Raw genomic sequence first — 13,958 nt, 5'->3', positions numbered from 1 at the left:
TACAGGAGGCTTTGATGGTAGCAAAAAGATAAGCAGAAAAGCAGGTTTGAGGGTATAAATGGGAGCCAGTGTGAGAATTTCTGATGGTCTTAATGCTATTAGAACATCTTGAAGTTGGTTGAGAATTCTGAAGTCTATCACTTATATATTCCAGACATTTAGATGTCATTCATTCAGCTTTTTCCTTCATGTAAGGCTACTCTCTAGACCTTTAGAATTATGTAGGTTTCATATTCAGATATTTAGATACACAAATAGAGAAGACAGAGGCTCAACATTTGAGGGCTTACACATGGGAAAAAAAGTTGAGCAGACATGGGATATGTCAATGAGCCAATTATATAACTGCATTCTGTCTTGACCCCAATAAAAACTACATTGTGAGCTCTTGGAGGGCAAGCCTCTTGTTCTTATATCTGAATCCCAATTCAATAAATTTTATAAAAATTAAAGTAAATATAACATTCAGATAAGCTAGATATTTTACAATTTTTTTGTCTCTCAGACTTTCAATGTCTTATTCCCCAAATTGGAATCTCCTGTAAATTAGTAATTGAACTTGTTCTGTGTGCTGTGGAGAATATAGAAAACAGAGTAAATTTTTCTCCCTGATAACACTTCAGATACTAGCCAATTAAGTTAATAAATCATCCTTTAGAATGAGTTTATGTAGAGTTTCTCTATTAATTAGTTCACCAGGCATTTAAGCCAAAAAGCTGACTTTACATTTTTGCTTTGTTGAGTTTATTACACAAGCTTGCTAAGACAGTCATTTGGAATCGGCTAGAATTAATCTACATCGTTTTTAGTCCATTAAAAAATTTTTTGTCTTTTCCTAAAAACATAGCAGTATCATTTTTGTTCTCTCTTCTTCTTTAGATGCTCTGTAGCTCTGTGTGTCTCACTTAAAACATGGAAAATAATACCAAATATGATTTTCTGTAGAGTTTGTTGTAAGTGAAATCTAATGGATGCTTCCATTTTCTGGTTTAAAAACATTGGCTCCAACTGAATCTGGGAGACTTTGAGCGCTTTAAACTTTCTGGCCATCAGTTTTCTCGTATTTACAATGGGGATAAAAAGTCTACAGATTTTTAAAGTTGTGATAAGAGAGAGAATGTACCAATGGTGTTTAACAGTGTCTTAGCATATAGTTACAATCAACAAATATTTACTGTTATTCTAGGTGACTGTCAAGCTTCTTGCTATATGTTAGACAATGTGAGAATATGTTAATTTGTGTATTTGTAGTAAAGTATATTGGATCATACCACTCATTTCAATCTGTCGTAGCCACATATTTACTACTTTTTTGTCTTTGACTCATATATTCCATATGGCTTCCAGTCTTCAGGTTTATCTTTTTCTTTTTTATGTGTTTTTAAATTTTTTGAAAAGCAATGTCAGAGTTCTCTTTTTAGGTGGAGAACAAATGACCTGATGCCAGTTATTCAATATTTTTAATCTCAAAATTATATCCATGAAGGAAAATCCTGGGTTGAAGCGGAAGGAACTGAAGTAATATCCAAAAAAAGTAGAAAATAACTCTTAGCTTTATCTATACTATATTTTAAACTCTATTATATAGTCAGTTTTCAAAAAGTCATGTATTAGTTCTGGCCAGTTTTCAAGTAGTCTTTTCTTTTCAAGTTATTAACATGTTAACAGAGCAATCATAAGCTTCCATAATCCACTATGTTACTTACTCTTTTCTACCCCTATATTTGTTGGAGACTTTATAACTCAAAATATTTAATTGTCCTTGTACCCTGAACACTATGAATATATAAGTTCTTCATCTGTTTATTATTTTCCAGAAACTACATTAGTAGTTTTTGGTCCTAACTCATTCAAATAAACATGGAAAAGCAGGAATTCTTCTTAAAATGTTGCTCTAATTATTTTGAGAAACAATGCTATTTAACTCCAAAATGAAAGTTAAGGTATAGTGGTTGAATTAGGAAATGGCATGGGATGTATTTCTATTAACCAAATCATCAAAAATTATCTAGTTTACCCATTCGTTCAGTTGTCTAAATGTTCTTAGTAAGAACATTCAGCAGATAGTGCAGTCTAAGTTTAAAACTTGTTAGCAATTATGTTCATAAGACATTTTCCTATGGCCATTATGCTATTCTGACAAATAGAAAGTTCTTCCTTATATTGAAGTAAATCCTGTTTGGTGCATATTGGTTTACTTTTGCACAATGGACCATACTAAATAATTCCAATACTCTTTTCACACCACAGAACTTCAAAAAAAAAAAATTGTAAGAGGTTAAAATGGCATAATTTGAGTAAAAAGGGCTGGATCAACTTAGTCATACTCTTCATTCTAAATCCAAATTTAAGTAGATGTTCATAATTTTGGTCTGATACATAATGCAATTGAGGCCAACAACTAAAATTTGCTATATGTTGCAGGCTGTTAGACCATAATTATGTTGTTTTGTCAATATATAACATATTTTCTGTGTTTTTATAAGTGTTTTTATATATGTGTATATATATGTATATGATGTTAAAGCAGAGGGATTATTATTATATAAAATGAGTTTGTGCTTTGGGCTATATTTATGGCCTGGAGATGGTGTAAAGAGCTGAAAGGCAACTGTGACCCAGAATTTTGTTAAATCGTCGTGGTAAATATATCCCTAATATCAGAAATGACTTTACCTGAAATGAATACTTTGAGAGAGGGCAGTTTCTCTGAGTGAGTAGAAGGTTTAAGAGAGAAGAGAGTCAGTTAAAAAGTAAGGAAAGAAAGACGTAAGGCAAAGACATAGATAAGACAGGCAGAGGTGGGAGAACATAAGATTAGGAAAGGTTGGGAAAAATGTGAAGAAAGATGAGGAATTAAATGGCTTATATTTTATTTATGTATTTATTTATGTCCAGAAAGTGGTACATCTTCCATGTAATAAAAAAATAAATCAATACTATAAATTTTTAGGTCATTCCTCCAGCTTTTGAATCATAAGTTTAATACAGCTTGTCTCTTCTAACAAATAATTCAACGTATCATCCTTATAGCTATTGAACATGAAAGCAGAATACTCAATATCTAAAATACAGTTTTCACTGAGGCTCTAAAAACCTAGCACTATTTAATGGCATTTTTCTTTGACAGTGCTCTGTCCTGCCAATGAATTACGGCTAGATTCTACTGGAGTCATATTGAGCCCTGGATATCCTGACAGTTACCCAAATCTTCAAATGTGTGCATGGAGCATTTCAGTGGAAAAGGGTTATAATATCACCATATTTGTAGAATTCTTCCAGACAGAAAAAGAATTTGATGTTCTTCAGGTGTATGATGGTAACTAAGGGTTATATTTTTTGGATATTCATCAATTAAGTCCAAATGTTCTAATTATACATGTAAACTTTGAGTATAAACAGCTGCTTATGTGAGTTTATCTTACAAATATTTTTAGAAGCATCAACATTAAATTTCCTCCTATACTATGTGAAAATTATAGTTAGCTCCATTATTATTTTACAAATTATACATTGTTTAGCTATAGAATTAAAGTGCTTAAAACAAACATTTTATGCTTTCAGTTATTGTTAATGAGGTAGATTGATGGTGAAGCAATTTAACCATATTTAATACTATTCTAAAGATACAAAATACTAAAGATGAATGAGAATATAATTAGTTTTATCTAAATTGTTTTATTATTTTCCCAAAGGACCAAATATTCAAAGTCCAGTGCTTATTTCCCTCAGTGGGGATTATTCATCTGCTTTTAATATAACAAGCAACGGTCATGAAGTATTTCTTCAGTGGTCAGCAGATCATGGCAATAACAAAAAAGGATTTCGGATAAGATATATAGGTATGTAAAACTTTTAACTTCAGGACAGATCTCTCTAGCATCTTCAGTATGCTTATGATTAAGGAGCAGAGACACTACTCAGTCATGAATTCAAATCACAGCTCCTCCATTGATGGTTATTGGACAATTTACGTAACCTCTCTATTTCCTATTGTAATGATAATAATTCTACATCCCTCATATGATTTTGTAAAATATTAAAAGCATTTAGAATATTTATAACTTATATAAGTCAGTTATAAATTAAACTGCAATTTTTAATACTTAAAAAAAAGGTTTGTTTTCCTTGAACTGACAAAAAATATTAATAGTGTTGCTCAGCTGTGTGTTATCTGAACTATTTAATAACTCCTTTAAATTACAGGTTTAAACAGAGGATAAACAACAGTGGTCAAAATCTTTCTTTTAATTTTTATCCATCTATTTGTGATACTTGTTAAAATATCTTAAATATTGAAAGAGAGGGTAACAAACACATCATTTACAAGCCTTCAGTTTTTAAAAAACAGAAATGTTTTGTCACTACTGCTTTTCCTTGCACAATATTTAGAAAGATGTAGGCTGGAAATTCTTTTTAATACCAAGGTGACATAGATTTTTCTATGTCTTCCTGTTTATAAGGTCTACTCATACTGAACCAATAAGGAATTTCTTGTTGAGTAAATGTACATAAATAGTCCTCCATTATGTGAAGGTTATGTTCCTTTTGTTAACTGCCCTTCTAAATCATGTCAGAGACCATTCTAAATCATGTCAGAGGCCATGGATATGTGCTCAATAGCAGAATCCCTCGGAATCAGTCAGCTGTCTCTTTCTATACCGTGTTCACACAGTGCCTCCCAAATCATGTGTCACTGGTAATCAGTACAACTGAAAATTGCTTTTATAAATGTTTTATAAACAACTCTGACACTATGATTCTGGGCATAGACAGATAAATTCTGAATTTCAGTTCTAAAAAGTATACTCTTGAATTTTACTCATTTATACAAATTTACAACTACATATAAAATGTATGAATAGAATAATTCTGTTCAATTCCCTTGATTTTAAAACTCTGAGATGATAGTTTGATTTTAATTTATTAATAATTTGTATTTTACATATTAGAATAACTTGTCACTGACAGCCTATTACTACTATGTACATAATTGTATCCTACAATAAGTTTCTATTACATTGAAAATAATTTATTATGCAATCAAAGTAGAAGTGTTTTAAAAAATTGAAATGTGACCAGGCACGGTGGCTCATGCCTGTGATCCCAGTACTTTGGGAGACTGAGGCAGGTGGATTGTCTGAGGTCAGGAGTTCGAGACCAGCCTGGCCAACATAGTGAAACCCCCTCTCTACTAAAAATACAAAAAATTAGCTAGGCGTGGTAGTGGGCACCTGTAATCTCACTTACTAGGGAGGTTGAGGCAGGAGAATCACTTGAATCCAGGAGGTGGGGGTTGCAGTGAGCTGAGATCGCGCCATTGGACTCCAGCTTGGCAACAAGAGCAAAACTTCTCAAAAAAAAAAAAAAAAAAAAAAAAGAAAAAGAAAAAGAAAAGAAATATAGGGTATAACCAGTCATCTTGAAGAATTTTCATTATTGAGCTTATGTTTCTGTAATATGAACAATGTAAATGTCTTTTTATTAAACTTTTGCCCAAATAGGGCATTTAAAAGTCAGCACATTAAATTCATGATACATAATATAAAACTACCCAAATTAAACAATTATAAGCATTAGATTAACCGTGTTATAGACCAATCCTTGTTCTTATTATTTCTGACAAACTTGGATATAAATATAATGCAAATATCACTTTTAGCCCCCAAGAACAGCTTGACATATTGAATATGTATTTTTGCCTTTAGAAATGACAGGTTATGACATATATATCCTAAGTCCAATTTTTTTCTTACTATTTACCCCCAAAGCCCCATTTTTCTCAGATGAATTCACTAAAGTTTCAAAAGGTAAATGGAACCTGCTATGCTGAATATTCTCAAAAGTACATATATATGAAAAAGCTATTTGACATTATCTGTTGGCATTTCAAACATCAGGAGATGAAAAACTTTTTTATTTTATTGGCAATTTCTATCATAATATGTAAACGCTCTTGACAGATTGGAAACCCTTTAATAGACTGGGAAAGAGGATTATGGAATGTGGGGTATTATTTTAGACATCAACCAAAATGAAATGTATGACCTAACATGATAGAGGTGTCTGGATATAACTTCGAAGTGACATGTAAACGACATGCTCTAAAATATTGCTACCAAGGCTGTGGCATTTAGGTCCCCCAAATGACAGGAAATGCAGTTTCCAAAATTCATTTAGATATTTGTTGGGCTTTTGAACCTCCAGGGTGTTTTGAAAATACATTTCAATTCAGAAGACGTTTTAGGTGACAATATAAATTGGAAGAAAGCTCAGAGTTAATTATGTCTCCCAAAAGTTATGTCAGTAGATTATTTTCAAAAGAGGATACAGCACAATATGAAGTTCATATGAATTAAAATTTATATAGATGACCACTGACCTACTTTTAAGCACTAGTCACTGTATAGGTATTTATCACTTTGGGTAATAACTTCTGGGTCATTAATTAAACAGCATTTTTTTCTTTTGAAAAGCTTTCTACTGTAGTACACCAGAATCCCCACCTCATGGATATATTATCAGTCAGACAGGTGGGCAGCTTAACAGTGTGGTCCGTTGGGCCTGTGATCGAGGATTCCGACTTGTTGGAAAAAGCAGTGCTGTGTGCAGAAAGTCTTCCTATGGGTATCATGCATGGGATGCGCCGGTTCCTGCCTGTCAAGGTGAAGTATATTATGCCAAAATGAACAAAAACATTAATATGAGATTAGCACCATTTAACTTTTTTATATGGATCACTAACATTTCTGAGAATAGAAATATTCGGAAGCCTATTGTGAACCCTTTCCTAAAAACAAGGCATAACATCGCAGAATGATACATTCCAAGGGAAAGATACATACTGTTCTATAATTCTTCATTATTGTTATTCAACTTATACGCCTTGACTTTTTCCCCGTGTATGCATACTTTATTCATACATCCTCCATTCCAGTTACTTTGTTGTCATACAGTTATTGAAACAGAGAGGGAGACTGAGTTAATGTGAAGTCTACAGAGAGGTAATAGAGAATAAGAATGGGCAAGTACACTGAAGACTGAGTTTCACTCTTAGCATGCAAAATTTGCTCTCACAGCAACAAATTTAAAAGCAAAATGTAACCCACTAGTTATTTTTTTCTTCAGTGGTACAGGTAGCAAAACAGAGATATCAGAGATACGTTTTTTATTTTTCTTTGTATTTTGTCAAAAATCGAGGCACTGAGCATTATATCATGCTGCAAAAAGAATAACAAGCTTGTTAATCAAAAAATGGCATGTTTTAGAGTTTTTGATTAAGACTTGTTTTTATGGGAGGCTGAGGCCAGAGAATGACTTCAACCCAGGAGGCAGAGGTTGCAGTGAACTGAGATTGCAACACTGCAATTGCACTCCAGCTTGGGCAACAAGAACGAAACTCGGTCTCAAAAAAAAAAGGCTTGTTTTAAATAGTAGTTGAGTCTCTTACCTAAGGGTAACCATAGTCATAAAGACAAGTTCAACATCAGCTGCATAGAAAAGTTAATGTCATTGGACTTTGAAAATTTTAAAATACTTAATTCATTACATTATTTTATCAAGATGAAAATTAATTTTGTATTTTATTTAACTCTACTCATCATGTAAATATACAGATAGCAACTTTGAACTTTCACATGAAAAAATGCAGGATACTCTAGGTTAATAAATAAGAAGTCTTATTAGCTATTTTTTGGTGGGCATTTATAAAAAACAAAAAAAGTAAGATAGGTAATTAAAATTTAAAATCAACCATTAGCAAGTTAAAATTGACTAAGGAATAGGTATTACCAGACACTTGAAATGGCTTCTTTTACCTATTAGAGTGCAATTTGTAATTCATAAAAAGATAGCTTTCAAAGGCATATGTAAACAAATTCAAAATGAAAGAATTATTGTTTCTTGTGTTGATGCAAGGAAACATTAATCACTTACTAGAATTCTGGGAAGCACCATTACCTTAATGGGTTGTCAACACTGAAGGCATTTACTTCATGCGGAATAGATACATTTTAATAACGTATTAAAACGACTGCTTTCCTTCGACTAATGAATAGCAGGAGTATTTATAGTTTCTTAGTATTAACTAATTTCCCAGAATTAGTTTGGGAAAGAATTTTGATCTCAAATTTCATAATAGAATTTAAAAATATAAAATAAGCTTATATCATATATATTTTAAATAACCATTAAAATGCTCCAAATTTTATTTTTTTAATTTTAAATTTTTTTATTTTAGTTATATAATGGTTACTTTTATTTATATTTATATGCACACATAAACATACACACCTCTATGTGGCACATATATAATTCTTAAGAAATATTTTGTGAGAATAATTGACTATCTTGTAAAATAAAAATACCCCATGCTTTCTGAAATTTGAAATTGCTTTGTAGAATTAGTGCTATAATTTCATTGAAATTTACATATGGAGTCATTTTTTCGATGTCCTTAATTTAAAATTATTTTACAATTTGAATAGGAAAGTTGAAATATAGTTTAAAAATGAGATATTTGGTAAAATAAAATGATAAAATATATGTAAATCATGCAGCCATTTCCAAAAATTTATCTTTTCTAATTGTTAAAACAGAAAAAGATTATGAAAAAATACTCATAGGATATGACCTCTATTTGGACATAACTAATTGAAATGAAATGTTTATATGTCATTTGGAAGAGCTATTTGCATAATGCACCTTTTATTTCAAATTTATTTTGCATTTTTCAGTCATTTTTCTTTTTCTTGCCTCTTAGGTCTTCTTATACATCCTTACTTTTGAGCTATAAAGTTACACAATGTGAGCATAAAGGTAGAAAATTAGTCAGCTGTATCTATTTGGGTTTGGTCAGGTGTTTTATTTATTTTTGTTCTCATCAAACAACCATTTATTGATCCCCCCCGCAAAGATTAAACCATCCCCATGCATACAATTAAGTATTATGTAGTGTGATGTGGAAACTCACTTTGTATTCTCTGTCTCACTTTTAATTTGTGATTTCCTGAGAGTTGTATAGACAAGTCTCTTTTACAACCACTCAATTATGATGACTTTTCTTCTGAACTGGATTTATTTTCTTTCTTTTCTTCTTTTAAAAAAAATTAGTTGAGAAGTTAAATTATAAGCTATCCACAGGCACACGAATTGTCCCATTATTTTGGAACGTTGTCTCTTTTTAGTTCTAAAATGAAACCATGTTTTACTAAACATATATGTGGAATCTATACTATTTAACTATACCTCTTTTTACTTTGACCTAGATTCAATCTGTACTACACCAACAATGAATAGTTAATTTTTAAAAATCAGTAAATACATGATCTTTGGCAGGGAGACTGTGTATAACAACTTGAAACTCCCAAAAGTTCTAAGTGAAAATGTAAACACTGCTTTAACAGACATCAGGGAACCATTTACTTTCCAACACTATTTTAGAGGTTCCGTAATTAGAAAGCAGGGATAATAACATAATTACATGAGATTGCATATACAATTTAAGTCAGCATTACAGCTTTTCTGTTCATAATTTACAGGTTACTAAATTACAAAAGATCAGCTATTCAGCAGTAGGGATTCTGCCATTCAGTTTTGACAATTTTGCATAGATTTCACTGAGATTTTTCATTTTATATTTAATTCACATGGGTTAATGAAAATTAAGCAGCAAAATGGTAGATTTTATAAGAGAAGTGGAAACAATTTTTGGTTGAAATGGAAGATGGGTGAACAGTACACAGCATTTATAATATTTAAACTAAACTCATATCTTTCTGTACTTTATTTCTTCTGTTATGTGAGAAAATACAAATCTGTAATTCTTTGTATGAAACCTGTAAGCTAGATATCTTTCATAATACAGAAGCCTTCTTATTTTATAACAATAATGCAATACATATGTCAGATATTACATAACTCCAGTTGGTTCTAGGATGACACTCATATTCAAATACATTAGTCTTTCTGTAGAGATACGTATAAATATGTACTCTGAGTGTGATACATAAAGATACAGATAGGCCAGGTGCAGTGGTTCATGCCTGTAATCCCAGAACTTTGGAAGGTAGAGGGCGCTGGACTGCTTGAGCCTAGGAGTTTGAGACCAGCCTGGCCAACCAAGATGGCCGAATAGGAACAGCTCCAGTCTCCAACTCCCAGCGCGAGCGACACAGAAGACCGGTGATTTCTGCATTTTCAACTGAGGTACTGGGTTCATCTCACTGGGGAGTGCCAGACGATCGGTGCTGGTCAGCTGCTGCAGCCCGACCAGCGAGAGCTGAAGCAGGGCGAGGCATTGCCTCACCTGGGAAGCGCAAGGGGGAAGGGAATCCCTTTTCCTAGCCAGGGGAACTGAGACACACAACACCTGGAAAATCGGGTAACTCCCACCCCAATACTGTGCTTTAAGCAAACAGGCACACCAGGAGATCATATCCCACACCTGGCCAGGAGGGTCCCACACCCACGGAGCCTCCCTCATTGCTAGCACAGCAGTCTGTGATCTACCGGCAAGGCAGCAGCGAGGCTGGGGGAGGGGCGCCTGCCATTTCTGAGGCTTAAGTAGGTAAACAAAGCTGCTGGGAAGCTCGAACTGGGTGGAGCTCACAGCAGCTCAAGGAAACCTGCCTGTCTCTGTAGACTCCACCTCTGGGGACAGGGCAATAACAAACGCAGCTGAAACCTCTACAGACGCAAACGACTCTGTCTGACAGCTTTGAAGAGAGCAGTGGATCTCCCAACACGGAGGTTGAGATCTGAGAAGGGACAGACTCCCTGCTCAAGTGGGTCCCTGACCCCTGAGTAGCCTAACTGGGAGACATCCCCCACTAGGGGCAGTCTGACACCCCACACCTCACAGGGTGGAGTACACCCCTGAGAGGAAGCTTCCAAAGCAAGAATCAGACAGGTACACTCGCTGTTCAGAAATATTCTATCTTCTGCAGCCTCTGCTGCTGATACCCAGGCAAACAGGGTCTGGAGTGGACCTCAAGCAATCTCCAGCGGAGATTGAGGGTCCTGACTGTTAGAAGGAAAACTATCAAACAGGAAGGACACCTACACCAAAACCCCATCAGTACATCACCATCATCAAAGACCAGAGGCAGATAAAACCACAAAGATGGGGAAAAAGCAGGGCAGAAAAGCTGGAAATTCAAAAAATAAGAGCGCATCTCCCCCGGCAAAGGAGCGCAGCTCATCGCCAGCAACGGATCAAAGCTGGACGGAGAATGACTTTGATGAGATGAGAGAAGAAGGCTTCAGTCCATCAAATTTCTCAGAGCTAAAGGAGGAATTACGTACCCAGCGCAAAGAAACTAAAAATCTTGAAAAAAAAGTGGAAGAATTGATAGCTAGAGTAATTAATGCAGAGAAGGTCATAAACGAAATGAAAGAGATGAAAACCATGACACGAGAAATACGTGACAAATGCACAAGCTTCAGTAACCGACTCGATCAACTGGAAGAAAGAGTATCTGCGATTGAGGATCAAATGAATGAAATGAAGCGAGAAGAGAAACCAAAAGAAAAAAGAAGAAAAAGAAATGAACAAAGCCTGCAAGAAGTATGGGATTATGTAAAAAGACCAAATCTACGTCTGATTGGGGTGCCTGAAAGTGAGGGGGAAAATGGAACCAAGTTGGAAAACACTCTTCAGGATATCATCCAGGAGAACTTCCCCAACCTAGTAGGGCAGGCCAACATTCAAATCCAGGAAATACAGAGAACGCCACAAAGATACTCCTCGAGAAGAGCAACTCCAAGACACATAATTGCCAGATTCACCAAAGTTGAAATGAAGGAAAAAATCTTCAGGGCAGCCAGAGAGAAAGGTCGGGTTACCCACAAAGGGAAGCCCATCAGACTAACAGCAGATCTCTCGGCAGAAACTCTCCAAGCCAGAAGAGAGTGGGGCCAATACTCAACATTCTTAAAGAAAAGAATTTTAAACCCAGAATTTCATATCCAGCCAAACTAAGTTTCATAAGTGAAGGAGAAATAAAATCCTTTACAGATAAGCAAATGCTTAGAGATTTTGTCACCACTAGGCCTGCCTTACAAGAGACCCTGAAGGAAGCACTCAACATGGAAAGGAACAGCCGGTACCAGCCATTGCAAAAACATGCCAAAATGTAAAGACCATCGAGGCTAGGAAGAAACTGCATCAACTAACGAGCAAAATAACCAGTTAATATCATAATGGCAGGATCAAGTTCACACATAACAATCTTAACCTTAAATGTAAATGGACTAAATGCTCCAATTAAAAGACACAGACTGGCAAACTGGATAAAGAGTCAAGACCCATCAGTCTGCTGTATTCAGGAGACCCATCTCACACGCAGAGACATACATAGGCTCAAAATAAAGGGATGGAGGAAGATCTACCAAGCAAATGGAGAACAAAAAAAAGCGGGGGTTGCAATACTAGTCTCTGATAAAACAGACTTTAAACCATCAAAGATCAAAAGAGACAAAGAAGGCCATTACATAATGGTAAAGGGATCAGTTCAACAGGAAGAGCTAACTATCCTAAATATATATGCACCCAATACAGGAGTACCCAGATTCATAAAGCAAATCCTTAGAGACTTACAAAGAGACATAGACTCCCATACAATAATAATGGGAGACTTCAACACTCCACTGTCAACATTAGACAGATCAACGAGACAGAAAGTTAACAAGGATATCCAGGAATTGAACTCATCTCTGCAGCAAGCAGACCTAATAGACATCTATAGAACTCTCCACCCCAAATCAACAGAATATACATTCTTCTCAGCACCACATCGTACTTACTCCAAAATTGACCACGTAATTGGAAGTAAAGCACTCCTCAGCAAATGTACAAGAACAGAAATTATAACAAACTGTCTCTCAGACCACAGTGCAATCAAACTAGAACTCAGGACTAAGAAACTCAATCAAAACCGCTCAACTACATGGAAACTGAACAACCTGCTCCTGAATGACTACTGGGTACATAACGAAATGAAGGCAGAAATAAAGATGTTCTTTGAAACCAATGAGAACAAAGATACAACATACCAGAATCTCTGGGACACATTTAAAGCAGTGTGTAGAGGGAAATTTATAGCACTAAATGCCCACAAGAGAAAGCAGGAAAGATCAAAAATTGACACTCTAACATCGCAATTAAAAGAACTAGAGAAGCAAGAGCAAACACATTTGAAAGCTAGCAGAAGGCAAGAAATAACTAAGATCAGAGCAGAACTGAAGGAGATAGAGACACAAAAAACTCTCCAAAAAATCAATGAATCCAGGAGTTGGTTTTTTGAAAAGATCAACAAAATTGACAGACCACTAGCCAGACTAATAAAGAAGAAAAGAGAGAAGAATCAAATCAACACAATTAAAAATGATAAAGGGGATATCACCACTGACCCCACAGAAATACAAACTACCATCAGAGAATACTATAAACACCTCTACGCAAATACACTGGAAAATCTAGAAGAAATGGATAATTTCCTGGACACCTACACTCTTCCAAGACTAAACAAGGAAGAAGTTGAATCCCTGAATAGACCAATAGCAGGCTCTGAAATTGAGGCAATAATTAATAGCCTACCAACCAAAAAAAGTCCAGGACCAGATGGATTCACAGCTGAATTCTACCAGAGGTACAAGGAGGAGTTGGTACCATTCCTTCTGAAACTATTCCAATCAATAGAAAAAGAGGGAATCCTCCCTAACTCATTTTATGAGGCCAACATCATCCTGATACCAAAGCCTGGCAGAGACACAACAAAAAAAGAGAATTTTAGACCAATATCCCTGATGAACATCGATGCAAAAATCCTCAATAAAATACTGGCAAACCGGATTCAGCAACACATCAAAAAGCTTATCCACCATGATCAAGTGGGCTTCATCCCTGGGATGCAAGGCTGGTTCAACATTCGCAAATCAATAAACATAATCCAGCATAT

General features: G+C 34.9%; 1 protein-coding gene across 1 annotated transcript in view; it reads left to right on the top strand.

Moving 5' to 3' along the window:
• The window catches only part of CSMD3 (CUB and Sushi multiple domains 3), a 1,224,761-nt gene that overhangs the window by 1,129,510 nt on the left and 81,293 nt on the right, over positions 1-13,958 (top strand). Inside the window, exons 48-50 of the mRNA XM_015145899.3 lie at positions 3,131-3,319; positions 3,696-3,842; positions 6,477-6,665. Of these exons, the coding sequence (XP_015001385.2) occupies positions 3,131-3,319; positions 3,696-3,842; positions 6,477-6,665 (525 nt within the window). The remainder of the gene's footprint in view (positions 1-3,130; positions 3,320-3,695; positions 3,843-6,476; positions 6,666-13,958) is intronic.

This window comes from Macaca mulatta, chromosome 8, assembly GCF_049350105.2.
Source record: "Macaca mulatta isolate MMU2019108-1 chromosome 8, T2T-MMU8v2.0, whole genome shotgun sequence".
NCBI classification, from domain to species: Eukaryota; Metazoa; Chordata; class Mammalia; order Primates; family Cercopithecidae; genus Macaca; species Macaca mulatta.
Note: the sequence above shows the minus strand (reverse complement) of the source record. Positions and strands in the feature narration are given on the sequence as shown.